General features: G+C 61.6%; 1 protein-coding gene across 11 annotated transcripts in view; it reads right to left on the bottom strand.

Moving 5' to 3' along the window:
* The window catches only part of SORBS3 (sorbin and SH3 domain containing 3), a 36,607-nt gene continuing 10,086 nt past the window's right edge, over positions 1-26,521 (bottom strand). For 7 of the 11 annotated variants that reach the window (XM_037886313.2, XM_037886308.2, XM_037886306.2 and 4 more), the window contains exons 2-22: positions 21,104-21,223; positions 19,860-20,249; positions 18,888-18,996; positions 17,796-18,040; positions 17,226-17,289; positions 16,737-16,772; positions 16,203-16,278; positions 14,795-14,891; positions 13,970-14,041; positions 13,276-13,335; positions 12,611-12,697; positions 10,910-10,962; positions 8,367-8,512; positions 6,717-6,808; positions 6,156-6,202; positions 5,330-5,444; positions 4,481-4,606; positions 2,924-3,445; positions 2,464-2,570; positions 1,926-2,032; positions 1-1,692 (exon numbers count right to left, since the gene is read on the bottom strand). In XM_037886313.2, the coding sequence (XP_037742241.1) occupies positions 1,631-1,692; positions 1,926-2,032; positions 2,464-2,570; positions 2,924-3,445; positions 4,481-4,606; positions 5,330-5,444; positions 6,156-6,202; positions 6,717-6,808; positions 8,367-8,512; positions 10,910-10,962; positions 12,611-12,697; positions 13,276-13,335; positions 13,970-14,041; positions 14,795-14,891; positions 16,203-16,278; positions 16,737-16,772; positions 17,226-17,289; positions 17,796-18,040; positions 18,888-18,996; positions 19,860-20,249; positions 21,104-21,148 (2,658 nt within the window). In that variant the 5' untranslated portion in view covers positions 21,149-21,223 and the 3' untranslated portion in view covers positions 1-1,630. Of the gene's footprint in view, positions 1,693-1,925; positions 2,033-2,463; positions 2,571-2,923; positions 3,446-4,480; positions 4,607-5,329; positions 5,445-6,155; positions 6,203-6,716; positions 6,809-8,366; positions 8,513-10,909; positions 10,963-12,610; positions 12,698-13,275; positions 13,336-13,969; positions 14,042-14,794; positions 14,892-16,202; positions 16,279-16,736; positions 16,773-17,225; positions 17,290-17,795; positions 18,041-18,887; positions 18,997-19,859; positions 20,250-21,103; positions 21,224-22,735; positions 22,903-26,521 lie in introns of those variants that run through there. The other 4 variants (XM_043536286.1, XM_043536287.1, XM_037886305.2 and 1 more) reach the window with 2 other exon arrangements.

The following is a 26,521-nucleotide window of genomic DNA, read 5'->3' as shown; positions in this document are numbered from 1 at the left end:
TGGGGTGAGGCTGATCTTTAATAACAGAGGACAAGCAGATCAGGTTTCCGGGTACGTGAGCCGGCCCTTTACAGGCAGCTTCGAGGAGTCTGCCCTCCCCGCGACCGGAGAGGACAGCGACCTTGCCGAGGTCAGCCGCATGCACGCACAGGGTTCAGCACAACTCGCTGGGTCCATGGAGATGCAGAGGGCAGGCTCAGTGCCCGCTTCCCTCCAGAGGTCGTGGTGGAGCAGATATAGCGCTCTGTGCCTCCCCAGGGAGAAAGGAGCGTCCCGCTTTGGGGTTCAGCTGGAGAAAAAGGACTAACAGTCCCTTCCCGCAGGATGCAAACACCTTCTGCAGCGAGGCACAGACTGGGAGATACCTATTGGGCGGGCACAGGGTGAGACTCCCTGCCAGGGAGAGCCCTGGGGGCAGGGATGGGGGACTGGGCCACATGAGAGGGAGCCCCATGGGGAAGCAGGGAGCCCTAGGGGTAAGGCTAGGTGATTGGTCCATGTTAGAGGGAGCCCCATGTGGGGGTAAGGTCAGGGACTGGTTATTAGAAGGAGCCCCACGGGGGGTAAGGCGGGGGGATTGGTCCCCTGTTAGAGGGAGCCCCACGGTGGGGAGGGAAGGACAGGGACTGGTCCCCATTAGAGGGAGCCCCATGGGGGGAGAGGGGGAAGGACAGGGACTGGTCCCCGTTAGAGGGAGCCCCACGGGGTGGGGGGTGGAAGGACAGGGACTGGTCCCCATTAGAGGGAGCCCCACGAGAGGTAAGACTGGGGGATTGGTCCATGTTAGAGGGAGCCCCACGGGGGGGGAGGGAAGGACAGGAACTGGTCCCCTTTAGAGGGAGCACCATGGGTGTTAAGGCTGGGGGATTGGTCCCCATTAGAGGGAGCCCCACGGGGGGTAAGGCTGGGGGATTGGTCCATGTTAGAGGGAGCCCCACAGGGGGTAAGACTGGGGGATTGGTCCCCATTAGAGGGAGCCCCATGGGGGGGTAACACTGGGGGACTGGTCCATGTTAGAGGGAGCCCGACGGGGGGAGGGGGAAGGACAGGGACTGGTCCCCACTAGAGGGAGCCCCATGAGGGGTAAGGCTGGGGGATTGGTCCCCGTTAGAGGGAGCCCCACGGGGGGTAAGACTGGGGGTTTGGTCCCCATTAGAGGGAGCCCCACGGGGGGGGGGAAGGACAAGGATTGGTCCCCATTAGAGGAAGCACCATGGGGGGTAAGGCTGGGGGATTGGTCCCCGTTAGAGGGAGCCCCACAGGGGGGAGGGCAAGGACTGGGACTGGTCCCCATTAGAGGGAGCCCCACGGGCGGGGGAAGGAGAGGGACTGGTCTCCGTTAGAGGGAGCCCCAAGAGGCAGTGCTGGAAGCTGAGCTGAGTGACTGGGACAGGGAAGCGGGGTCCTACTGGGAGAGGCAGGTGCCCGTCCCAGTGCCGAGCTCCCCAGCAGCAGCCACCAAAAGGGTCCTGCTGTGAATGTCCGTGGGAGTGGGGGCTGGGCCCGATCCCCATCTCCTGGTTCCTCGCCTTGTCTCAGAGCACGGCGCCGGCTCTGGGTCGGCTGCAGGAGCCTGAGTCGCAGCTGCAGCTTCCTCTTGGCTCGTGCTGGGGTGCGGGGCAGGGGGATGTTACACAGGAGCAACGTAATTGCCTGGGAAGGTGCCGAATTTCTGGGTTCTCCTGGACACACCTGGGGGTGGGAAGACACAGGGAAGGCCGTGAGGGAGGGGTCTGAGGCTGCCCTGCGGGAGAAACTCACCTCCTTCCAACACCACCCTCCCCCCCATGGCCAGTCCTGCACCATCCCCTTCGGCGCCCTCGCTGGGAGAGGCTGGGACTGGAGTCATTGGGAGCTCCTGTCCTGCTCCCCCCAGCACTCCCATGGGTAGCATCTCCCCTCCTCCCCCCAGCCGGCAAACGTACCCACAAACCAGCCATCGTCACACTGCTGCATGACGTCCACCCGGTCCCCTTCGTGCAGCTCCAGCTCGTCCTCGTTCTGGGGTCTGTACTGATAAATGGCCCGGAACCTGCAAGGCCCCGTCAGCCCGTGAGACCCTGCTCCCATCTGCACTGGCTTGGCCCGGCGGGTGCTAGGAACCGAGCCAGGCCCACCGAGGCAGCAGAGCCCCCTCCCTCCCGCCAGCCGCTCCCGCGCTGCATCGACAGAGACAGGCATGTTGGGGGCACTCAGCCCGGGGGTCTGCATGTGGGGGAGGACCTGGTACAGCCGCCAGCAGCATCCGCTGGTCGCAGTTCACTGAGCGAGCGGCTCTGAAAAGACCCTTGTTTGGGGTAACAATTCGGACACTGTCCCAGCCCAGCACCTCCGCGGGGTGTCTGCCCTCGGCACAGGTCACTTCCCCGGGCCAGCTTGGCCGGCTTCCAAAAGGAGTAGGGGGTCCCTGCTCCTCTGCGCCCCTCACCGAGACGGGGAAGCCAGCGATCTGGCTGCACTTACGGGGTCCACTGTATGCTGGAGCCGTTATCAGACGGGGGGGCCTTGGGGAGGTGCCCAGCACCGTCCAGGTGGCAGCCTGCAGGTACCGAGGCTTCACGGGCGGAGCTCTGCAAGGGAGAGGGAAGAGTTTGGTGCGCTGGACAACAGCGAGCAGCGCCGGGAGAGGGGGCCGGAGGTGGAGGGGATGGGCACGCCTACTGCGTCACTGGGGGAATTAGCCCCGTGGTGTGGAGAAGGGAGGGAGAGAGAGAGCCCGGAGGACAGATGCTGACCCCCACGCATGGGGGGCTACAGGGGTGGGTGACTGGACTCCAGGGGCGCGTGCAGGTTCACCAGCTGTCCTGGGACAGCTGCAGGATCTGCACTGGAGGGAGCTGGGGTCCTTGCGCTGCAGGCTGGGCAGGACAGGGCAGGGCGACCTGGGGAAGGAAGGGCTGAAGGAGAAGCGTGACTGTCTCACCTGCCCAAGGAGCGAGGAGGGCGCTGCAGTGGGTGGACTCTCCTGTGGCCGGGAGGGGGCTGGAGGCTGTGGGCTCAGACTCAGGGGGGAGAGCAGGGCGGTGCTGGGGGCCAGATGGGGGCTCTGGGGCCCCTGGAGGAGGCTGGACGAGACTCCGGCATGCTGCAGTTTGGGGGAGGCAGGGAAGGTGAAGCCGAAATGGCGCGGTGAGGACGACAGGGTGCCTCCCTCCGTGCCGCGCCGTTGGGCAGTGGGAGAGGCCGCCAGGAAGGAGGACGAGGGATCGGAACGCTGGCTACCAGGCGAGTGCAGCTGGGCCGGTGAGCCTGCGTGAGCCAGCGGCCTTGGGGAGGCAGGGGCAGTCAAGTTTGGGGAGGAGGGGAACTCCTCTGAGGCTTTGACCCGCGGCTCCTTCACCACCTGCACGTAGTTGGCCGGGAAGATGCCCTGGCGGCTGGTGCCAGAGATCCGTCCCTCATACCAGTTCTCATCCACCTTGCGGACCAGGCAGATGCGCTCGCCCTGTGGATGGAGAGAGGGGCAAGGTTAGGAGCCCCAGGGATGGGGACATGGGCCCCTGAGGCTTCCTGCCCTTCCAGAACAGACCAGCCCACCCTGGTTCTCTTATCTCCTGCTCCAGCAGGTCCATCCGGCCGCACCAACAGCCCAGCCAGTCTGGTTTCCTGCCCCCTCTAGCCCCACTGGTCTGTCCAGTCATGCAATGTCCAGTCCAGCTGGCTGCGCAGTGCTGTCCCATGGAGGGGAGTGCCGCTGGTGTGGCTCAGCTCGGCCCCTGGAGCATGCGGCCTGAGGGTGATGCACTGCGACGTGGCTCTTTGCAAGTGGATTCAGCACTGGGGAAGGGCTCTGGACAGACCACTGTGGAGACCGACACCTTCTGAGCATCCACAAAACAGGTTCAGGCCAAGCGCACCTGATGCTAACCTCTGAAGACAGGACAAGACGCAATGGGCTTAACTTGCAGCCAGGGCGGTTTAGGCTGCACGTGAGGAAAAAATTCCCATCTGTCAGGGTGGTTCAGCACTGGAATAAATTGCCCAGGGAGGCTGTGGAATCTCCATCTTTGGGGATTTTTAAGAGCAGGTTGGACAAACACCTGTCAGGGATGGTCTAGATAATTAGTCCTGCCCAGAGTGCAGGGGACTGGACTAGACGACCTCTCAAGGTCCCTTCCAGTCCTATGATGCGCCACCACCCCACACATGCCGCATCCCCAGCTCAGTCCCCAGGAGGGACCAGTGCAGAGAACGACACTGCAGGGGCAGCCAGGGAACAGAGGGGTTAGCCCGCATCACACAGGCTGGGTCCCTCTCCACCACGCCCCATCAGGGGCGATTCCCTGAGGCTGCCAGCTACAGGGCCAGGCACTGGTTTGAGACCCAGCAAGAGGCCACTGGACAGCTGTCAGGAGGGAATGACTTTTGGTCATTACCAGGCACTGAACTGTGACCTGAAGGTAACAGCTTCTGCAATAAGCTTCCTCGTGACCGTTCTGCGCTCCCCGCGCCCAGCACCCCTACCGGGCGGGCTCTGTACCTTGCGGAAGGACAGCTCCACCACCAGGTCCCCTTTGAAGTTGTACTGGGCCAGGGCCTCTCCGTACTCCAGCACCTGGATGGTGGGTTGCTTGATGGGCTTGGGCACTTCGGTGGGAGGCAGGATCTGTTTGGGAGAGACAGGGAGCAGGGTAAGCGGAGCAAGGCAGCAGCTGGTGGGCAGCTGTCTGTCCGGAGCACCCCATCCAGCCCTTGCCTCAATACCACCCCCTCCTGCTGGGGTGGGGCATGTTCCATTTCAAGACCCCCAGGTGTAGGGGAACGGGGTTAACCCTTTCAGTGCTGCTGGCTCTCTCCCTGTACCCTGCGATCAGCCAGTCATGTCAATGGGCTATTAGGGAACACCTGGTCTATTCTAGCTCCACCGGCTCGGCACATCCAGCCTGTTCAGCAGCAGCAGAGAGAAGGTCTAGGCTGTGCTTGGGAGGAGGGAGCTGTAGGGTCTGGGAGCACTCGGTCCCCACTGGGAGGCAGCTGGTCCTGCCAGGGTTTCCGCTGTCCTGGTGTCTGGGTTACCTCGGGGCTGCGGGAGGGGTTGGACGAGGGTGTTGATGGCTGCCCATGTCTCGGTGCAGGCGTGACACCAGCATTGGCCACCAGAGGGCACGTCTCTATTACTCCCTGCACCAGGGCCAAGCGCTGAATGAGAACACTGTCCAGGGAGCAGCTTGCCAGCCTCGATGCCAGGCTGACGCCGAGCCATCAGTGCCCAGGGGCAATGGGAGAGCTGGGCATGTCTGTCCCCCTCTCCTCGAGAGTTCGGGACCCGCCCTGGCATGCGCCCCTCCAGCCAGGCTTGCAATCATGTCAGGAGCAGCCCCGTCCTTACCTCCACATAGTTGGAGGGGAATATGCCCACCCTCCCATAGTGCTCTCCTTCCAGCCAGTTCCTGTCCACCTCCTTGTGGATATAGACGATGTCCCCCTTCTGCATGGTCAGCTCCCTGAAAGGTCAAGGCCTAGCGTCACGGCCCACAGGCCCTTCCCGGGGGCTGGCGCCTGCCCCCTCCAGCCAGGAGCTCCCTCGCCCCGAGACACATCCGCGGGGCCATCCCCGCCTGTGACTCCTGATGCGGGGCTGAGTCCTGGCTCCCTGCCATCAGCAGGGACACACCTCAACCCCTGGCTGTAGGGAGTTCTCTTGCTGCTGACCCAGTCCCGCAGGATGCCCACTTCGTAAGGGGCCATACCCCCACTTCTCCAGACAATGGAGCCTGAGGCTGAGCCAGGCGTTAAGTTCACCCTTCAGGACGTGCCAGCCCTGCTCTGGTCCATAATCGCTCCCCTGGGAAGACTTCATTTCCACACATTCTTCTCTGGTGAGGTTAGATCCAGTGAGGGGGCAGTCGGCACCCTCTTCCCGGCCTGCCCCAGCTACTCTCCTATCTCTGCAGGAGCAGCCAGGGGACAGAGGGGCTAGCCTGCATCGCATAGGCCAGGTCCCTCTCCACCACTCCCTGCCAGAGACGATTCCCTGAGGATTCAAACTGACCAACTAAATCCACCCAGGAGAGGGAGAAAATACAGGCCAATTCCACAGCTGGCACAGTGGCTGGGTCCACCAGGACAGAGGGGGATGGCTACACTGATAGGAACAGACCCGCTCAGGGGACCTCGGGTCTGGAAACAACAAAGATCCACCAGGTGCCACTTACTTTGGGGACTCAGCCTGGAAGTCAAACTTGACGCGAGCAGCTTTCATCTGGGGTGGGGGAGAGAAAGAGTTAAAGAGGGTGAAAACAAATCAGATCACAGCCAGAGCCCTGGGGTCCCAGGAAGGTCCTCGTCTCAGGCCCCCAGGCAAGTCCAGTCCCTAGAACCCAGCCTCCTACCCTGTAGTCACTAGTTCCTGAGGGAGACCCAGAAGCCACCCACTGCTTGGTCACTTCTCCCAGTGCTCCTGGGTCCCCTGCAGAGATGCCAGCCCCAGTCACTGGCTAATTCCTCTCTCACATACACAGACCGGAAGCAGTCTCCCTTGTCTAGGCCCCCTAGCCCTGGAGCTGGCTTGGTAGCACCTATGGTTACTCAGCACCACGGCAATCCCCAGAACCAATGACGGATGCCAGGCCCGCGCGAGCTGGATGGAAAGTGACCTGCTGCCCCACCAGCTGCAGACACACAGGCAAGCTTTCTCCTATGTCTCGCCAACCCAGTGTCCCAGCTCTGTCAGCTGCGAGTGGCGGACGTTCCCAAGGGAAAAGGCCATGCCTCACCTTCTTGTCCTCTCTCTTCACCGGTCCATCCATCGCCTCTATGGGCTCACTCCCATCAGCCCAGGGGCTTTTCCCAGGGTGGCCTGGGGGATCTGCAGAGAACCACGAAACAGGGAGATGAGTACGTCACCCTGTGGTGGGACACTCACAGCTCTCCTGACAGCTCCCGTGGCTGAGGAAGGCGGGTGTTATGAGGGGACACCCAGCACTGTTCCAATACCAGGGATTGCTCTGAATCTGAAGAGACAAGGTGCCAGTGGGGCTGCCTTTCCCACCCATATATCCAGCCACCGGCATGGGAGGGCACCGCACGGCTGAGACGGAAGGACCAGGACACCTGGGTTCTGAGTGCCTGCACCTCTCCCAGACTGTGAAGAGGTGGCTGGGAGTCCAGAGACCTGGTTCTTGTCCCAGCTCTGCCACGAACTTGGACGAGCTGCTTCCTCTCTCTCTGTAGGCTGAGGACGATCATTCTCACCCACCCCTCCCATCTGGACTCACTGTCTCAAGGTATTAGTAGCCCCCCTAGCTCATCTCAGATCTCAAAGCATTTCACACAGGAGGTCAGTGTCATTAGCCCCATTTTACCCTGAAACTGAGGCAGATGGAGAAGTGACTTGCCTGAGGTCACCCAACAGACTGAACCCAGGAACTGAACCCAGGTTTTCTGAGCCCCACTCCAGTGCTCTATCCACTGATACTGCCTATTAACATTCTTCTGACAGCTCACAGCCACACAGACTCCTTTGCATCTACCAAAATAGACTCAAATAAGCAAATTTCTTAATTTCTGCCAGTCCAGCTCCTCCCCAGTGAACATGACCAGAGCTCTGCTACTGTCTACACCAGCCAGTGTCCAAATTACTGGCTCTCTGTCTGTGACACCATCCACCCTTAGGCCATGCATGTGGAGCAGCACAATAGGCCCAGAGCCAGGGTTTGGGCTGGGCCAGGAGACAGCTGTGCACCCACAAGCTGCTGCCTTAGTCCCCAGAATCTCCACTTGCATTGTGAAAAAAGGAGTATGGTTTTGTGGTTGGGAAGAAAACCTTGAAAACTTGAACCATGTGCAGGTAATGCAGTGACCTCTGCCTGAGTCTGCAGAGAGCCTGAAACAATCACTCTGAGAGGGGCGAACTGCCCCATTCATCGCAGAGCGGGTTAGCTCGGATGCCATCAGTGACACTTAAGTGTCAGCAGAGTTACCTAGGTCACTACTCCAGTGGGCAGAGCTTGGTTTTTGGGTGGAGCTTGGAAGAGTACAGCTACCTTCCCCCCACCCCAAAACCCAGCGCAAAGGGAGGAGCCCTTAGATGGCTGGGTTGAGGCCACGGGCAGCTGGGAAGCCACTGGGGTGCAGAGGGGTGGATGAGACCAGTGGATGCAGGGTCTTGCACATGGTCTGACCACAGGTGAGCCAGAGGGGGAGGCTGGGCGGGAGAAAGAGGAAGGGGAAAGGCAGGTGTCAAGGCAGTATTCAAAGAGGGGGGAATGGCTCCATGGTTTGCAGGGAGGATTCCCAGCAGACAGGACAGCATGAGTGAAGGAGAGATTGGAGAAGGCTAGAGTGGAGGCATGAGCGGCAGCGGGGCTCTGGGGGCAGAGGGGAACAGCTCCTCGGAGGACATGCCTGTGTGCAGAGATCCTCACCTTTCCTGAGCGGAGACCTGCTCCAATCGCTCGTGGCCAGGCCCAGGCCCCCTCTTTCCATGCTGGGGCTGGCAGGTGGGCGGTGGTGGGCAGCGGGGGGGCTCTGCCCCGAGGCAGGATGGGAACGGCAGGCAGACGGCGGGCTGCTGGAACAGGAGCAGAGAGTCAGTCAGAGAGACTATGGGCCTCTGTGGATAACCAGGCCCAAAACCGCAGGGCGCCCCTGCCCGATCCCAAGAGGAAATCAAGGGACAAGGTCACGGCTAGTGACCCATAGGGAGTGATTATCTGCCGGGATGTGCACCCCCCACGACAGTCACAGACACGCACACCCCATGCAGCGACACACAGACCCTGCATGCCCAGACAGCCCCCCTCAGACCGGTGCCAGGCCTTCGGGAACAGCTAGATACCCCTATTCCAAGGGCCTAGTGGTGGTTGGCTTGGGAGTACAAGGGGGTGTAATGTAAGCAGGGTGCTGACAGCATGGCGTGCCCCCCCCCCTCAGCAGGGGTGGGTTCCTGGGGGAGAAGCGGGGTAACGGGGGCTCCAGTCTGGGAAGGGAGAGAGCTACCAGGCAGCCTACTGCAGAGTGTGCCCCCAGCCCAGCCGGGGGCTGGTTCCAACAGGATGCCGAAGGCACAGACGCCACCCACCGGCATTACTTCACCAGTGCAGAGCGGTGGCCAGGAGCAGCTGACCTGGGGTGTGTCTGTGCTGGGTCCCACCTCCACTGCCCATGGAAAACAAACCAGCCCCATTGCTGGAGCCGCCCAGGGGGAGTCTCTGAGCAGCCGGCCCAGCCCAACCTGGCTGCCAGGCAACCCGTGACACAGCCCCTGCTCTCAGCCTGCTTCCCCTCCTCCCTCCATGGCCCCAAAAGAGCCAGACCCCTGCTCCCACCCAGAGAGCCAACCCCTCCCTACATCTCACCCACAGCCAAACCAGGAGAAAGCTGGGGGTCAGGACTCCTAGGTTCTGTTCAATGCTCTGGGAGCAGGGTGGGGTCTAGTGAGTTAGGGCTGGGGGCTGGGGGATCAGGATTCCTGGGTTCTCTTCGAATCTCCAGGAGCAGGGTGGGGGGCTCAGGGCCCGGACTTCTGGGTTCTAGTTCCAGCTGGGGGAAGGGAACGCCAGGAATCCGGGTTCTTGCCTTGCAGCTGCCCCGCCACTTCCCTTCCTTCTCTTTGCCCCTGCAGGCCATTCCCCTGGCCAGGTCCCGGCATGTCCTGCCCCCCTCAGCCAGAGTGGGTACGCGAAGTTTGCCTCCTACCCTGGCAGCCAGGCGGGTAGCGCTGGTTCCTCCCTTCCCTGTGCACCGCCCGCACGGCAGGAACTGAGACAGCAGCAGCAGCAAGGAGTTGGCAGGCTACAGCCACTTGGCTAAAGTTTAACTTTGAATTCTTAAAGGAGCAGCACCACTTTCCCAGGCACTTGAATGATGCTGAGGGAAAACAAGTGGGACTCCGGAGAGGGTGCATGGCAGAGCAGGACACCTGGCGGATGGGGGGCACCCTGCCCTATAACCCCCTTGTCCAAAGACTTAGACAGGGAGTGGACTTTCCTCGAGACTTACTCCCTGCCCTCCTCCCCGGGAGGCCCCTATGGATCCACTGCAGCCCCCAGGAAGGAAAGCAAAGGCCTGGCTTCTTGCAGGGTCTACCCGCCCATTGTTTATGGTAGGACCTACAAGTGGAGTGTTTGTTTTTGATTCCTGTGGCTGCAGGGACAGACTCTGAGGCTTCCGGGGAAAGTTTCCTGGGAATTCTGCTTAACCCCTTGTAGGCACTGCCCTTGTGACTGATGGTGAGAGAGGGAGGGGAACCGCCCTGGATTCTGATCACGCTGAAAGAATGTGATGATCTGCTCCAAAATGAAAGTGCATAGAAAGAGCACAGACCCCAGGCTCCGATCTCAGGTCACGCCTATGCTGGGAAACATCTGCGTTGCTGTGGGGTGGGACCTGGCAGAGATCAACGTGAACTAAGCTGGCTGGAAAATCCCCGGAACGGGGGCATGCGACCCGGGAGAGGCACCTGGCTGGGAGCTGCAGCCAGGGAGCAGCAGGCTGCCCAGGGCAGCGGGGCGCTCGAAGGCGTGTGCTCACCCAGGCGCACCCTGGCATAGAGGCCCGCACGGCCCCTTGAGGCCGGCTGCTAGTTGCCACCAATCCTCTGGTCCTCCAATCCCTTCCCAAGTACCCCCGCTGTACCCCCTGTACCCCCGCTGCCCAAAACAAGCGGTTCTGAGGAGCCCTAACTCTTGATGCTTAATTTATGAGCAAGGGGCTCTTCTTTCCTTCCACTCTTCTGCTGTCACACCCTTCCTTCCTCTCTCTCTGCCTCGCTCGCTCATCCCTTCAGCTCTCCCTCGCTCCCCCCTTTTCTGCACCTCTCGTAATCCGCTCTGAGCTCACCAGCCCCAGGCTGCTGGGCGGACCGAGCTGCTTGCGGGATGACGCCAGCTAACCAAAGGCTGCCGCACCTGGGCGGGGGCACCCAGCGTGCCAGCCCCAATGCCCCGCTTTACCTGGCTGTACTCACCGGGCGGCAGAGTCCAGGCAAGGGGAGCAAGCGCAGGGAGCCGCCGAGGAAGTCTGCAGGGAGAGACAGCGAGAGAAGGGGGGAAAGAGAAAATTAATCATCCAACAGGCTGTCTTGTGCGGGAAGCTGGGATCTAAGTCCTGGCAGAGAGGAGCCAATAAGGAGCCAGCAGGGAGAACTGGCCCATCCGGCAGGGAGGGAGAGCCAGCCATGGGGCCAGAGCAGGGTCCTAGAGTCCAGCATCTCTGTGGGGGGGAGGCCGGGGGTCTCGGCGCCAAGGCCCATGCAGAGCAAGGGGGACAACTGCAAGGGAGGCAGGCAGACAGAGGGCCAGGGGCTCAGGGCCATGGAGATAGGGGGAGGCAGAGAAATGGGGAGACAGGCAGGGAGGGACAGAGGTGTGTCCTGTAAGCTCCCAAGCTGCCACCCAAACCCAGGGTTTGTCAAGGCGAATGAGGGATCTGGGACCGATTCTTTTTATTGGGGTCGGGGGGAGGGGGAGGGCAAGGCTGGCAGATGGACGGAGGACAGACGGACAGTGCCTCGACGCTATGGTGACGCTGTGTTAGAACTATGACAGGTGGATAAAGTAAGAGTGTATCTGGGGATAGGCGATAGATTAGATTAGACAGAGAATTGCCTACGGGGGCGGGCAGGTGTTACAAAATAGCTAGACAGACCGTGCCTTTGGGGGCAGAAGGGAGGGAGAGCAGCGTGAGTCCAGAGGCAGAGCCGGGTACCCCGCGTGGCTATTGGCAGAGAGGGCTGGGCAGCGCCTGGCCTGGACGAGGCTTTGACACCGCTGCCCGCAGGGCGCCCGGTGTGGGACTCTTGCTGGGGATTAGCTCAGCCAATTCAGGCCCGTGTGACCTGCGCACCCTGGTGGCGGGGTCTGTAAGAGCTTCCCCTATCCTCGGTCCTGGGCTACCCTGGTGCTGCCCGCCTGTCCCAGCCAGCGAGCAGAGCTGCTGGCAACGCCTCCACTGGGCACAGGGTCAATGCCAAGCGACTGATTCCTGAGGAGAGTGAAGGTGTGTGAGCGTGTGGACCCCCCTCCCTGCCCCCCTGAGCCAGCCAGCCCCGCAACCTGGGGCTGGATTAGAGTCAGTGCCCCCTGAGGGGGGGAGAGGCCCTGTATCCCTGCGACCCAAGAACTTCTTAACACCAACTGTCACGGGGGCCCAGAGGTATATCCTGCTTCTGGTACGTCCACTGTGGTTCACCAAAGACCATCACGCGAGGTCTCAAAAGAAAGCCAGTGTCCCACTGGTTGCTAACATCCTGGGGAAGGGTATGTACGGATGGCACATCAGGAGCGAGGGCTGTATACGGACAATATGTCCGCAGAGCGTGGTTCCAGGCCCCAGCAGGAGCTCTGCTCGCGGGAGGTGAGAAACGGACAGCCCTCTGTCGGGATGCAAACTCAGCCCCGTGTGCTGACACGACGGATGTCATTTACACGCGGAGCCAGCCCAGAGATGTGAAGTCAAGAGGAAAAACACCCCTCCCTTCACGAACACCAGTCCCTGCTGCTCTGCAGTGATCAGCACAGGCCCCAGGAGGCGCTGGCGAGTCCTGCAGGGTGGGAGAGATAAGAGGATGTGGCGGGCAAAGGGCACCAGCTGGTCAGCAGGAGCTGGAAGCAATAAGCAGCGACAGCTGTGCGGAAAGGATTGCCCCTGGGGAGTGGAGGCGGGATACCTTGCAAGGGTGCCGATGTGTCTCCAGGGCTTTCATGTCCTTGTCTAGCTCCTCGCTTAGCTGCTTTAGCTCTCTCTCCAGCAACACCTGGTTGGGGGGAAGATGGAGACAGCGTGTGTCAGGGCCCAGCCGGCACACCGCCCGGTCGCTCTCACGGAGGGGCCGATGCCAGGGTATGACCCTGCCCGGCGGTGCCGGGGTGGTGGTGGCGGGGATGCACTTCGGCATGGTGCCCCAGCGCCAGGACACCGCAAAGGCGCATCGGTACCGCCCTGGCAGGGTGTGGCGTTGCCACGGCGACGGGGCGTGGCGGTTCCACGGGGTGAGGATGCCCCGGCGCTGTGGCCCCATGGTGCGGCTCTTTCCCTTTCGGCACCAGAGCCTTTGCTGACCAGTTGAAACCTCCGCCTGACCTCGGCGTGGAAGCGGGGGAGGGGAAAAACATAGCACCATGGAAGCCAGTAAACACAGCTGCAGAACAGCTGTGCGGGGTGGGCTGGGAGTGCACATTGCAGGGGAAGGGCCATCGCTCAGCCACAACCCCCTTCCCCCCTCAGGCCTTTAGCACATGCTCACTGGGCTGCACCCCAGGGCGGAGGGCAGCCCCGGCTTTGCTAGCGCGTGCCCGGCACATGCCCCGGCCGTCACAGCTGCACGGCACTTACCTCGATTGGCTGGGACGGAGGGGGAGGCTCTGCAGGAAACGTTGCCAGGGGCTTCTTAGGCTGCAAAAGTCAACGAGTGGGCAGCAGTCAGCAAAGCACCCGCTCTAGCAGGGACTGGGAGAAGGCGGATCCACGCCAGCCAGGGAGCGAGGCAGGATCATTCCCTCCCCGGCCCACCCTGGTGGTGCTCCTGCCACTCCCGCTGACTGTTCTCCAGCCACCTCGCTCCCTCCAGGAGGATCCCAGGGTTCCTGCAATGTAAGGTGGGTGGTGAGCCCACCCTGGGCGTGGGGCAGGGAGCCAGCAGCCCATCTCTAGGAGGGGCTGGTGTGGGGAACGCATCCCTGCGGGGGTTGCCTGCACACTGAGCGAGGCCAGCGGGGTGTCACAGGGGGCTGGACTCAGATCCCATGGAACAAGCCTAGAGGTGAGGGGAGCCAGGCACTCCAAAGGACCCCTTCAGCGTCCACAGAGAGGGGGATTGGGTTTGGCTCAGGGGGCCGCAGGGAAAGTCCCTTGCAGAGGGAAGACATTGATGGGACATAGCAGGAGGTGGGGTAGGAAGCGGGGGGTAGAGGGACACTGGGGGACCTGAGATAGCGGCAAGCAGCCCTCTCAATCCCACAGCCCCCATAGCAGCTTGGGGATGGCGGGGGGGGGGGCGGGGGGGGGAAGAGCACCAGGAGGCTCTTACCAGGCTCCCTGTCTCCAGCTCCTTCAGAAATTGGTACCAGCTGTCAGCACTTCCCGCCAGGGGCTCTGCAGCCTGCAGTTGGGACAGACAGAGAGCCACACGAGCACATTCCTACGTCAGGCCCCTGCCAGCACTCCCGGAGCCGCAGCCTGGGGATCTCGCCCTGCACAGGAGCCAGGCACGTGGCAGGGTCTCCCCTAGCCTCCCATGCACACACACGAGTGCTAGCGTCCAGCAACGCATGGGCATGCAGCGCGGCACGCCATGCACATGGCATAGTCCCCCGGCAGCCTCATGCAGACACGTACACACACATGCTAAATGTCCTGTGCACACACGTACACATCATGCCGGGCCACGCTGTCACCCCCCTGCCCATGGAGCCTCAGGCTCTGCTTCCCAGCCTTCCCACCCAGTGGCACGGAGCACAAGCCAGACTCCAAGCCAGAGATCAGGCGGGACCGGGACACAGTAAGGCAAACAGCCCGCTGCAGCTCTGGGGCCGACCCCTGGAGCAGCGCTGGCACAAGGGGCCGACCCAGGACGGATCCCAAGAGTCTGACAAGATCAATGCGGCTTTCTCCAGCAGGGAGACACCACTGCAGCTAGAGGGAGAGCAGCCTGGGCTCCGCTTCCCCGCTCGGGCTGTCCTGCGTCAGTGCAGACCCCCTGGAAAATGCCCCCAGCCCAAGAGCTAGCCAGTATAATGGAGCTAAGGTGTGTGGAGACACGTCTGTGCCAAAGGAAATGCCAAGAGCCCCTCCCCCCCACACACACAGAGCAGGCACGGGGGGGGGGGGTGCTCGGGCAGGGAAGGCTCCCTACTGGATTGGGATGGTCAAAGACTGACGATTTCCCGGGTTCGTAGTTGAAAATGCTCCTAGGCTCCATCACAGCATCGTTGGCTGCCTCCTGGCCCCTCCTGCAAGGAAAGGGAGTGGGGTGAGTGCAGCTCTGCCCTGCTGCCTAGCTCCCAAGGGCATCCCAAGGTGTTTTCAAAGGGCACAGCTACTCCCTTCACCCCTCTCACAACAGGGCTGCACGCCCCCTGCCTCCCGATCACGGGCCACACGGAGGGGCAGATGCCCTCCCGCCACTCCCTGCAGCAAGAGGCTGTGCTGGGGCATTGTGATCAGCAAGGGGGAGAGCGCCCTCTGCTAAGCCGGCCACCCCACTCCCAATAGCATGGCCCCCCTACTGCTGCACTGGGGCCAGTGCTGACTGCGAGGGGAGAGCGCCCCCTACTGAGCCACCCACCCCTATAACACAACACCCCTAGGGCCATGCCGGGGCATTGGGATCAGCACTGACTCGGAGGAGGGAGTGCAACCCACCTGGCCCCTGGCAGCTCAGCACCCAGGTTCCAGGTGCCCTTACCCCCGGCCTCAGGGCTGGGAGCTGTAAGAGGCACTTGAGTGGCTGTAAAGACACCAAGATTTTTCCTTTAACAGCCATCCCATCATTTCAGACCCTTCTGAAGCAGGGGAGCTTTGCCCTGCAGCGGCTAAGCTGGGTACCAGGTGGGTGTAATCATGTGGTGGTGGGGGGAAGCTCCAACAAACTTCATTTTCCAAGCTGGTGGAGGGTTTGTTTGGAAGGGGAGCAGTCCCTCCCTGCCTTTGCAGCAGGGACACACCTGTCTGGGCACAAAGAACAGGAAAACCCTGCATAGATGAGGTGGCATTTCCTTCCACACAGTGCTGTTATCCTGTGGAACACGCTGCTGCAGGATGTTGCTGCTGTGGCCAGTGGTTTGAAATTTGGATTCCTCGCTTTATTCAAAGAGACTCCGCACCTGCACCCTTAGCCAGGGTCAGATTAGAAAGGCCCTTGGTCCTCATCCTTCAGGGTGCAAGCTGATCAAGACCCGGGGCCAGAAAGGCATGTCCTCACAGGAGATGATAATGCACACTGGGGTGCCACAGGAAGGGTTTTGTACTCGTCTCTAAACCAACATGCGTTGGCCACTGTCAGAGGCAGGATAGCTGGCTAGATCGGTCACTGGTCTGTTCCAGCCTGGCACCAGGTTAGATTGCAGAGCTGCCTGGTCAGTTATTTGATCTGGCGTGGCAGGAAGTGGGACACTGAACCGATGAGTCATTGATCTATTCCGGGGCAGGGATACCAGCCTAGAGGCCTGGCTCTTCCCCTCCGCACCTCTGGCTTGCTGCTCCTCCCCACTGGAGAGATGTGCATGTCCCGTCCCCCCAAGCACTCCCACGTCTATACTCACCAGCCCAGGCCATTCTGCAGGTAAGGGGAGCCACTTGGAGCGGGGCCCTTTTGTGCAAGCGCTGGAGGGCGTGGCTCTGGGGGAGACAAACGGGTCAGTGCCCAGTGCGGAAAGGGGTGCGGCGCAGACTCCTGGAGGGACAGGCAAAGGATTGTGTCCTCCCACAGGGCACCATCCCAGAGCCCAACACTCCACCCCGAGTGTAGAGAACTGAAACACCAGCCACTTGCTCTCTGCGCACAGGGGGCTGCAGGGCCTGGTGAGGGCCTTCCCCTACGAACACCCCAAGCCCTGCTCCCTGTGAACACGGGGGCAGGGACTGGTGAGGGGAGCTGTGGTCCCTATGGACACACCAAGCCCTGTTTTCTATGAACAGGGGGGCAGGAAGCTGTGGTCCCTAGGAAGGCCCCAAGCCCTGCTCTCTACGAACAGTGGTTGCAGAGAGGGGTGAGGGGACCCCCAGGCCCTGTTCTCTGTCCCGATGTTAAAGGACTTGATACTTCCCATCCCCAGCGAGCAGGTTGCGATGCTTACCCACGCAGTGGTGGAAATCCCAGTCCAGCTGCGGTTCTGGAAGAGGAGGGAGATTGGTGTGAGCAGGTTCCCGGATGGGGCAACGTCTGGCGTGGCACACGCTGGGGGTGCAGAAATCAGCACCCCAGCTTGGGATCTTCCCTACCCTGTCTGCCGGGAGGCAGGCTCCCTCACCCCACCCAGTAAGCAGGCCGGGGGGGAGGCCCATGGGAATTCTGGGAGCAGCAGGGATGTGGCCAGGAACAGGGGCAGGGGAGTGGGGCGGTGGGGATTAGTCAGTCCCTGACCTCTGTCCCAGGATAAGGACAGACACATGTGGCAGGGGAGCTGGCAGAACGACACTGACTCGTTACATACCATGCGGGGGGGGGGAGGGAAGCTTGGGAGGGCATGAGAGGTGCGTGGCCTCGCTCTAGCCAAGCTGCTGCAGGAAGGCCCCTGCACCCAGCGTGCGGCTCCAAGGTTTGCCGAGGGAGGAGGTGACCTTACCCGGGAGCTTGCGATGGATCTGCTGGAACATGCTCCGGTACCAGTCCCGGGGCCGGTCCACGCTCTGCCATGGGAAGCAAACACACAAGGCGTCAGGAGCAGCAGCCCGGCAGCAAGGAGACCAGCGGGGAGCGGAAAGCTACAGCGGGGTCGATATGCCACGGCTGGCGGGGGGCAGGGAACCTGGCCCCAGCCAGGTGTCAAATGATGGCCAGGACATTGCATTTAACTCGTATGCATAAGACGCCACCTCCTGCAGCACAGCGCCCCCTAGTGCTACACTGGGACACTGGGGTCAGTATGGACTCCCAGGGGATAGCGCCCCCTACTGATCCTCCCACCCCACTTGTGCCCCGCTAGGGTCTTGGGGTCAGCACTGGCTGCAAGGGGAGAGTGCCTCCTCCAGAGCCCCCTACCCTGCAGCACTGCCCCCTTTGCACCGCACTAGGGCACTGGGATCAGCACCGACTGCGAGGGGCCAGCACCTCCTACGTGCTTCCCTTCCCCGCAGCCCAGCCCAGCAGTGGGGTGTCTAAAGGCCCGTTAAATCCACTCCCTCCCTGGACTCACGGATCGTGATGCGATCGGCATCCCTGTCTCATCCACCGGGCCGATCCCGTCGTACTTCACCCATCGCTTGTCCTTCCTCTTGCTATCCCTGGTCCAGGTGGCAGACCAGGGGGCTGCGCGGGGCACAGGCGGAGGGCCGTTCTCCAGGGGGCTCGTTGCCGACCCAGCCGGGAGGGGAACAGACACTGCCTGAGAACTCAGCGTCTTCGTTTCTTTGGCAGGCCAGGTCTGGTACCAGTCGCTCACTGCAAGCAAGGCGGGGAGAGACAGACAGAGAGATGGGGTTCAGGGCATGGTCAGTCAAAGACTTATGGGTCCTGCTATGCCAGAGGGCCTGGGTGGTGAGCACAATGGCAGCCCCACTGACAGCAAGGCCCACGTCCCCTGGACAGACACACGAGCTGACAGACAGACTGCCACATCAAGTGTCCAGATGTGGGGCCAGGAGTCCAGGGAACCCAGAACAGCCATATTATTTTTAATGGGAGGCCTCAGCTCCCCACTCAGTGTCTCTTCCCCACCACTCTTTAAATGCAGTGCTGGGAAAGGCGAATCCGAGGCTGGGTTCAGTCCTTGCTCTGTGAGCTCTGGGGGCAGGGCTGTGGTGGCGATGGGCTGCTCCAGGTGGGGACATGCCTGGCACTATCCAGCTCGAGAAGGGGGCACATCCGTTCTGTCACTCAGGGGCCACACCTCTCTCCCTGCCCCCAGCACATTGCCAGAGGTGCATCCCCAGGCTGGCTGAGCTCGGTGGCTCCCCCAGGCTGCCCCCTGCTTCGTTAGTCAGGGCTGGTCTGGGAGAGGAGCTGGGCCTAAACCTGGCGCAGGGAGCGGCCTGGATTTGAGCTTCTCCTGCTTCTCAGCCCCTGAGAATGCTCTGTGCTCCGCCCTTTCCTGGGACCTCCGGCTTGCAGGCAGACGGCCACTCCTAGGGGGATGCACTGAGACAGCTGCACCTTGAGATCTGGGCCTCCAGTCACACGGTCCATGGTCCTCAGAAACGGGGCTGGCTGGAAGGGCTTTTGAGCCAGAAGGGGCTCTCCTGGGCCTCTGAGCCCAGCACTGTGGGCCACCATCCCTGGCTGGAATTACCTGAGCTCCTGGGGGTAGCTCTCCTAGGCTCGGCAGTGCCATTGTGGGGAGACGTGTCACGGAACTCAAAATTCAGGGTGTTGGAGCCGCAGTTATGGATCACGGGCACCTATGGGGGAGGGAAACAACATGGTTCTGCTATGCAGGGTGCAGCAGGGCCCAGACAGTGGGCACGAAGGAGTCTGGATGCAGGGGAGTCAGGGGTCAGGGCACAGAGGGCACTGGGAAGTGTGGGTTACAGCAGGCATGGGGGAGCTGAGGGGCAGAGGAGTCACAGCACACTGGGTGCCAGGGAGCAGGTGCTGGGGTGATTAGGAGGCAGCAGGTGCCAGAGAAGTTGAGGCCTCAGTTTCCCCTCTCTGATTTTGGAACTAGCCGCACACAACAACAGGTGGGGAAGGAGTCTGGACTTCGAGTGGGGGCTGAACGTGTCTCCTGCCCATCCCTCCTCAGACATGGGCCCCAACACTGCATAGCAAAGAGACTCCCCCTTGAGCTTTCCGACCCCAGGTCATCGGTTCAACTCTGGTTTAGGCTGGCCGGCACCAAAACCCATCGCTGTCCAACGACCGCTCGGCGGCCCCTGGGAGAGGCTGGTTGGGTGGGTCTCAGTCCAGTGGGCGAAGCATCTACAACACAAAGGCCACCGTCCCCATCGGCATCAGTCACCCCCTTCATGGGCAGCCCCGGGGAAGGGCCAAGGGCTGAATGGGCCTGAGGGTCGGGGTGAGGCACTTGGGTGGGGCAGTGTGTGGGGGAAGCCTGGGCTGTCCCTGTGAGGTCAATCTCCAGGACTGCCCATCTGGCCCCAACCACTGTCTTTGGGACAGAGACCCAGCAGGGCCGCTAGCTTAGGTGGCTCTGACTCCAGCACCACTCTCCCCATGCTGTGTAAGCAGCACCCCCAGCTCCCAGGGCTGGCATGCCATCACTCCAGACAGGGCAGGGCAGGGCAGGGCAGGCTTCACTCACCCTCGGTCCTCTGTGTCGCAGCGGGACCCACATGGATGGCTGAGGGGATGTGGCCGTGGGGGCTGCCGGGCTCCTAGCAGCAGGAAGGAATTCCCTCTTCTGGAAGTGGGATGGGACGAGGTCTTTCAAGCTGGGGCCCTGGGGCCCCTCAGGGTTCAGGCAACCCCTTGCCGTGGCATGGGGGGCTGGAGAGGAGAGACTGTGGGGAAAGCAGCCGCTGCCCCCTGCTCCTGCTGGATGTGCACCGTGTCTCTCCCAGAGATGGGGATTCCCAGCTGCCCTGAATGTCCCCTGCAGGGGCGCGGGAAGAGAGAAGTTGCCGAGGAGCAGTGCTTTCTGCACAGCAGGCTCCTGTCCCCAGCCATGCAGGAGAGGTTCCAGGGGTCGCACCTGTGGGAGGGGCAGGAATGAGTTCACTGTTGATGAGAGTAGGAGGCTGACACAGCCAGGTGCTGGGCACGTTTCTACCACCATGCACCAACACCCAGCCAGTGCCCCTCCGTCCTGTTCCAGCCCTGGGTCTCCAGCCCAGCTCTGCCGGTCCTGTCCTGCAGTGCCCCACCCCCGTTCAAACTCTGGACCCCCTCCCGGCTCCCATGGGTCCCGCAATCCCAACCCTCAGCCCCTCCTGCTATTCCAGCCGGGAGCTCCCCGCGTCAAACAGCTCTGCTGGTGCCTCTCAGGCCTGCCCTACAGTCTCCTCCCTCCATTTCCTGAGCTGGGGGCCACACCTTGTGTTTGTTGTGTATGGAACGAAGATGGGACTCCCCTGAGCCATCCCCGCCGGGGCCCTGAGCTGGGAAGGGACAGGGGCCCAACACTCTGACTCCTGAGCAGGCGTTCCCTCGCCACCTCGCTTTGCAGCCACCATCGCCCCAATCCGACTGCCCGCCCACGAGCAGCCCCGTGCCATCAGCACTGAGCACCTGGTGACAGGTGCAGCGAGGGGGGAGAGACCTCAAGCAGGTACGGTGTGGCTGGAGCACACAGGCGTACAGGGAGTCAGTGGCAGAGCCGGGAATAGAACCCAGGAGTCCTGGCTGCCAGGCCAAGATCTATTAGGGCCTGCTTTGTCCCAGCAAAGGACCGTTCCCAGCAGATGGCTCTCGCTACACTGACTAGTACAGAGGCTTCCCAGGGGAGCCAGTTCCACATCGTGGGCCGCTTGGGAGCGTTTCCTGTTATTCGCACATCGACCCCGTGATGGTAAAAACAACAGGAGCTCAGGGGAATCAACGCCTTACGCTCCGGGGCTGCAGTGTCCCAGATCCGGCTGCCTGGAACGCCATTGCTGTCTCATGCCTCTCAGCTGCCTGGAACCACGGGGCGGGAGGGTGGAGCCCGGGGGTCAGCACAGCAGGGCTCTGCAACACAGAGGGAAAGAGATGTGGCCGCGGCCCTGAGCCTGAGCCAGGATGGAGGGCAGGGCAGACATGGGTTTCGCTGGTCGGGAAACTGGGGTCCAGCTTGCCTGTCCCTGTTCATTCCACCCCCATCCAGAGGCCGGATTCACTGCCTGGCAGCCTCATGCCTCTACCAGGGCCGCCGGGCACTCAGGCTGGCGAGGGCGCCTACGGCACCAAGCCAGTAGCCAGCCAGGGCTTTGGGGCTGCAACATCATGCTCCGAGGGCAAGACAAGACCCAATGAAGCAGCAGTGGCCCCACAGACAGCAGGATCAGGGCCTGGGAACCTGTTGAGTCCTGCATGCAGAGGCAAACTGGGGCTCTCAGGGTGCGGGAATCCAACAGTGCTGGCGGGCGGCAGGATGGGATTTGGAATGGCTTCAGTTTCTTTCCTTCCCAGCTACAACTCTCCCCAGGCGAGGGAGGCAGAAGGGGAGAGCCTCTAAATCCCAGCTCCAGAGAGATCCTGGTCACAGCTGGGTGCCAGCCCGTCAGCGCTGCACACTGCGCTCTTGGGAAACAAACCCCCCCGCCACCGTGACTGGTGGGGGTCCCCCACGAGGTCAGCGCCTACCTCCTTTCCCTGCCAGCGCGAACGTTGTGTCTGGCCATTCCCTGCTGCTATGACAATGCCACGGCCTTGTATTCAGCCCTGAACAACAAGCTACAGTCGGAGCTGCTGCCGGGCTCTGCCATCGTGGGAGTGGCAGAGCCGTCTGGGGGCAGCACTGGGTTAACAGAAGGGAGGGGGCCGTGTCTGGGGCCGGGGCTCATGGGGAACAATCCAGGGAGGGCTCGGAACAGCCAGAGCAGTCGGAGGGTCACTCGGCCCTGCCTGATGGGCACCCCCAGAGGGTGACGCCTGGCTACACCCGGCCTTTCTAGAGATAGGGCCCTGGCCCTGCACTGTGGGGCCTGGTTTCTCTGCCCTGCTCTGGTGCTTGCCCCGGGACTTGTGGGGTTCCCAGAAAAGCCCCTCTTGAGGAGCCTTCCCCATTCCCTGAACCTCTCCCGTGTTAGCCCCCCCATCCCCCCATTTTCTCCACACCAGGCTTAGCAGCCACCTGCAAAAGCACCACAACACCCCTGTCCCTCTCCAAGCCTGGGGAAGGCCAGCGAGGTGACAGTCCCCTCCTGGAGGCAGCCCCGACTGGCAGAACTGAGCATGGAGCTAAGCCAGCACAATTAGGGCAGTGCCACTCATTGGGGGCCCCCTGTTGTCTCTGGGGCACCCCCCTTGGCTAGGAGTTTTGTGGGCAGATTCCAGCCCCTCGTCTGTCCATGGCGGGCAGGAGGCGGGGCTGAGATGGGACGAGGAGAGCCCCGACCTCCAGGCTAAGTTCGATGGAGTGGGAAGCGCAGACCCATCGCCAAAACCCTCTTGCTCAGGACGGAGCCCTGCACCACAGCCAGAAGGGCCGTGGGCTCGCGGAGCAGGGGACGAGGAGAAGCCGGGGGCCCACACACACACCTGGCGCCATTCCCCAGCAGCCATGCCCATTCCGCACGGAGCAGAAATCCACTTCAGACTCTTCTCCGCCCTGGCCCCCCAGGGGCTGCACAGTCCCAACAAGGGGGTGCACTGACCAGCTCTTTCCGGGAAGCCAGCAGGCTTCCCTCAGCCCTGTTCTGCCTGCCCAGTGGTCGGCACAGCAAGCATAGGTGCAGGCTAGAACACCAGATGCAACAGCGTGGTGTTATTTATATAGCATCCACAGAGCACTCGGCATTTAGCAGACAGAGCCTTGCCCTGAAAACCTTGCAACCTAAGGGGGAAATACACGGTTTCCCAGGCTTTTCCAGCCAACAGAAACACAGCCGCTCACATGGGACTCCAGCCCAGCACATGTGCGGGCGACAACTCATTAACCCTGTAGTTGCTGGATTAAAATAACTGTGCACAAAGAGCTGGGGAGAAGGAGCCAGGTGGAAGTGAGGATATGGAAACTGGACGAGGAGCCTGGGAGCCAGTGGGAACGGGGAACATCGGTGTGCGGGGGGTGAGTGGATGAGGAGCCAGGAGGAGGCAACTGGGATTGGCTGGGCCAGGGGCTTTAAGGAGCCAAGGGGTTGAAGGGTGAACTGGGAAGGGCTGGGCAAGGAGACTGGGACGGGGATGAGAAGCTTGAGTAGTGGAGACTGGGACTGGCGAGGTGAATAGAGTGGGAATGGGACGAGGAGTCAGGGGTGCAGAAGAGACAGGACTGGGACAGGTTGGAGGGGAAAGGGCCCGCTGCAGCGCACTCCCCTCCAGGGCCTGGAATGGAACCCAAGAGTCCTGGTCCACCTGGAGGATGACAGCCTATTACTGCTATCGGTCACTCTGCTAGCTCAAGCAGCAGACATCTGCGTGGCGGCTCTAAAGGTTCCCTCCTGTCTTTAATGACATGATCACATACTACTGTACGTGAGTACGTGTGCACAATGCAGTACTACACAAAAGAGAAGAACCAAAACCCCATTAGTAACTGACGGAAACAGACACCAAAACATTGTAGTATTTGTGGTTGCATCTGTTTGTCACTGTTTAGTAGAGCCCTAAACGCAAACACACACTCACCCTGTCTCTTTTATCTCCCTCGCCCACACTGGCAGCTCTCTGGCAGCACACAGGGAGATGCAGCTGCCAGTTCCCACCCTGCAGTTTCATCCTGCATCCTTGGGCCCTGATGTCTCTGGCACTGTGGCTGTTAACTCAGCAGGGAGTGAGCGAGACGGGGAGAAGAGGGAGAGGGAAGAAACCAGCCTGAGGAAAAGAGACTCTGGCCAGATCTGCCCCCAACTTCCAACCACCAACAAACCCAGCTGGGATTCCCCTGTGGGCATTAATGTCTCAGCAAAAAGCCTTCTCCCCAGACATGGTCCTTAATGCAGACCAGTCTCTCTCTCTCTCTCTCTCTCTCTCTGTTCCCAGCCAGCTTGCTGCTCCCTCCCTGCAGCCTTGCTCAGAGGCCGGGAAGGGGACGACCCCAGGTGGGTACGCAGATGCCAATGCCCAGGGCAGAGTGGAGGGGCAGGACCACAAGGAGGATCCGTTATTCCCCACCAGCATCTGAGGTTGCCACCAACTCATCCGTGCCTGGAGCTGCAGCTCCAGCTCAGGCTTGGGGGGGTCTGCTTGCTGGTACAGGGCCAAGTCTCCCCCACTGCTGGGGTGAGGTGCAGGTGTGGAGCTGGAGTCTCCAGTGCACGGAAACCACATCACTAGGGCATGCGCTCACTGTTCCCGGACCAGTGTGGGCAGGAGCCCTGGCACCAAGATCTGAGCAGTGCCTTCCCCTTGAGTCTCACTCTGACCTCCCTGCTCCCCTTACTGGGAGGGGACACCCCTTCCTTTAACCTCAGCACCCCCATCCTGCCAGCTGGGCACCCCCCCCCCCGACTCCAGGGATAGTCCCTCAGGCTGGATGAAACTCGATGCACTGGTTTAGCTCTGGCAGGAGAATGCTGCCCTGCAGGGGGGTGGGGGTGGGGGAGGGTGAAGCTTTTGGAGTGCCGCTGGTGTGCAAATATTTCCAGAGCCAAGTACCATCCCAGTGCAAACACTGCAGAGAAAGGCAGGCCCAGAGAGAGGGGGCTGGAGCAGCGTGTTGGAGCAGGAGAACAATCCAGAGGGGAGGGACAACCCACCAGCTCTGGGGCTGAGGGGATGAGTCACTGCTATAAAACAGAGCCGGGCCTGGCACTGCACCCAGGGTAGGGGAGCAGGAAAGGGGGAATGTGTCCCAGTGTCTCTCCAGCTGCTCCGCTCTTCCCAAGCAGCACACAGGTCCCTTAACCAGCCTCTCACCCTCACTGCCCCTTAGGTACTGAGCTGCTCAACATACAACAGACCCAGGACTCCTGGGTTCTACTCCAAGCTCAGGGAGGAGTCGTGGGGTCCAGTGAGTTAGAGGAAGGGGCTAGGATCCAGAACCCCTGGGTTCTTTTCCCTGCAGTGTCACTGACCTACTGAGTGACCCTGGGCCGGTCACGTTCCTTCTCTTTTCTTCAGTTTCCCCATCTGTGAAATGGGGATAGTATTTATTTCCCCAGGGCACAAGGGGGTTGTGAGAGGTAATGAGTTAACACTTGTGAAGCACTCGAACATGCCGGTGCTGCTGCCATACAAACTCCACACTGCCCCCTGCACTGGAGCACGGCCTTTGTCTTGATCCAAGAACTACTTACCTGGTCACCTGAGCCATCAACCTCTTCCTCTACAGTGCTCCCTCACCTCCTCATCTCCTCCCTCACACTGCACCCCATCCCCCGCCTCCAACCCCACTGCACTCCTTCCTATAACCACGCCACACTGCACCCCACTGCACCCCTTCCTATAACCACCCCACATTGCACCCCATCCCCCCACCTCCAACCCCACTGCACCCCTTCCCACAACCACCTCACACTGCTCCCCATCCCCCGCCTCCAACCCCACTGCACTCCTTCCTATAACCACGCCACACTGCACCCCACTGCACCCCTTCCTATAACCACCCTACACTGCACCCCATCCCCCCACCTCCAACCCCACTGCACCCCTTCCCACAACCACCTCACACTGCTCCCCATCCCCCAAGCTCCAACCCCACTGCACCCCTTCCTATAACCACCCCACACTGCACCCCACCTCCAACCCCACTGCACCCCTTCCTATAACCACCCCACACTGCTCCCCATCCCCCCCACCTCCAACCCCACTGCACCCCTTCCTATAACCACCCCACACTGCACCCCACCTCCAACCTCACTGCACCCCTTCCTATAACCACCCCACACTGCACCCCACTGCACCCCTTCCTATAACCACCCTACACTGCACCCCATCCCCCCACCTCCAACCCCACTGCACCCCTTCCCACAACCACCTCACACTGCTCCCCATCCCCCAAGCTCCAACCCCACTGCACCCCTTCCTATAACCACCCCACACTGCACCCCACTGTACCCCTTCCTATAACCACCCTACACTGCACCCCATCCCCCCACCTCCAACCCCACTGCACCCCTTCCCACAACCACCTCACACTGCTCCCCATCCCCCAAGCTCCAACCCCACTGCACCCCTTCCTATAACCACCCCACACTGCACCCCACCTCCAACCCCACTGCACCCCTTCCTATAACCACCCCACACTGCTCCCCATCCCCCCACCTCCAACCCCACTGCACCCCTTCCTATAACCACCCCACACTGCACCCCACCTCCAACCCTACTGCACCCCTTCCTATAACCACCCCACACTGCACCCCATCCCCCCACCTCCAACCCCAC

Source organism: Chelonia mydas, chromosome 26, assembly GCF_015237465.2.
Source record: "Chelonia mydas isolate rCheMyd1 chromosome 26, rCheMyd1.pri.v2, whole genome shotgun sequence".
NCBI lineage: Eukaryota > Metazoa > Chordata > Testudines > Cheloniidae > Chelonia > Chelonia mydas.
The sequence above is the reverse complement of the archived record's forward strand: the minus strand, read 5'-3'. Positions and strand labels throughout refer to the sequence as shown.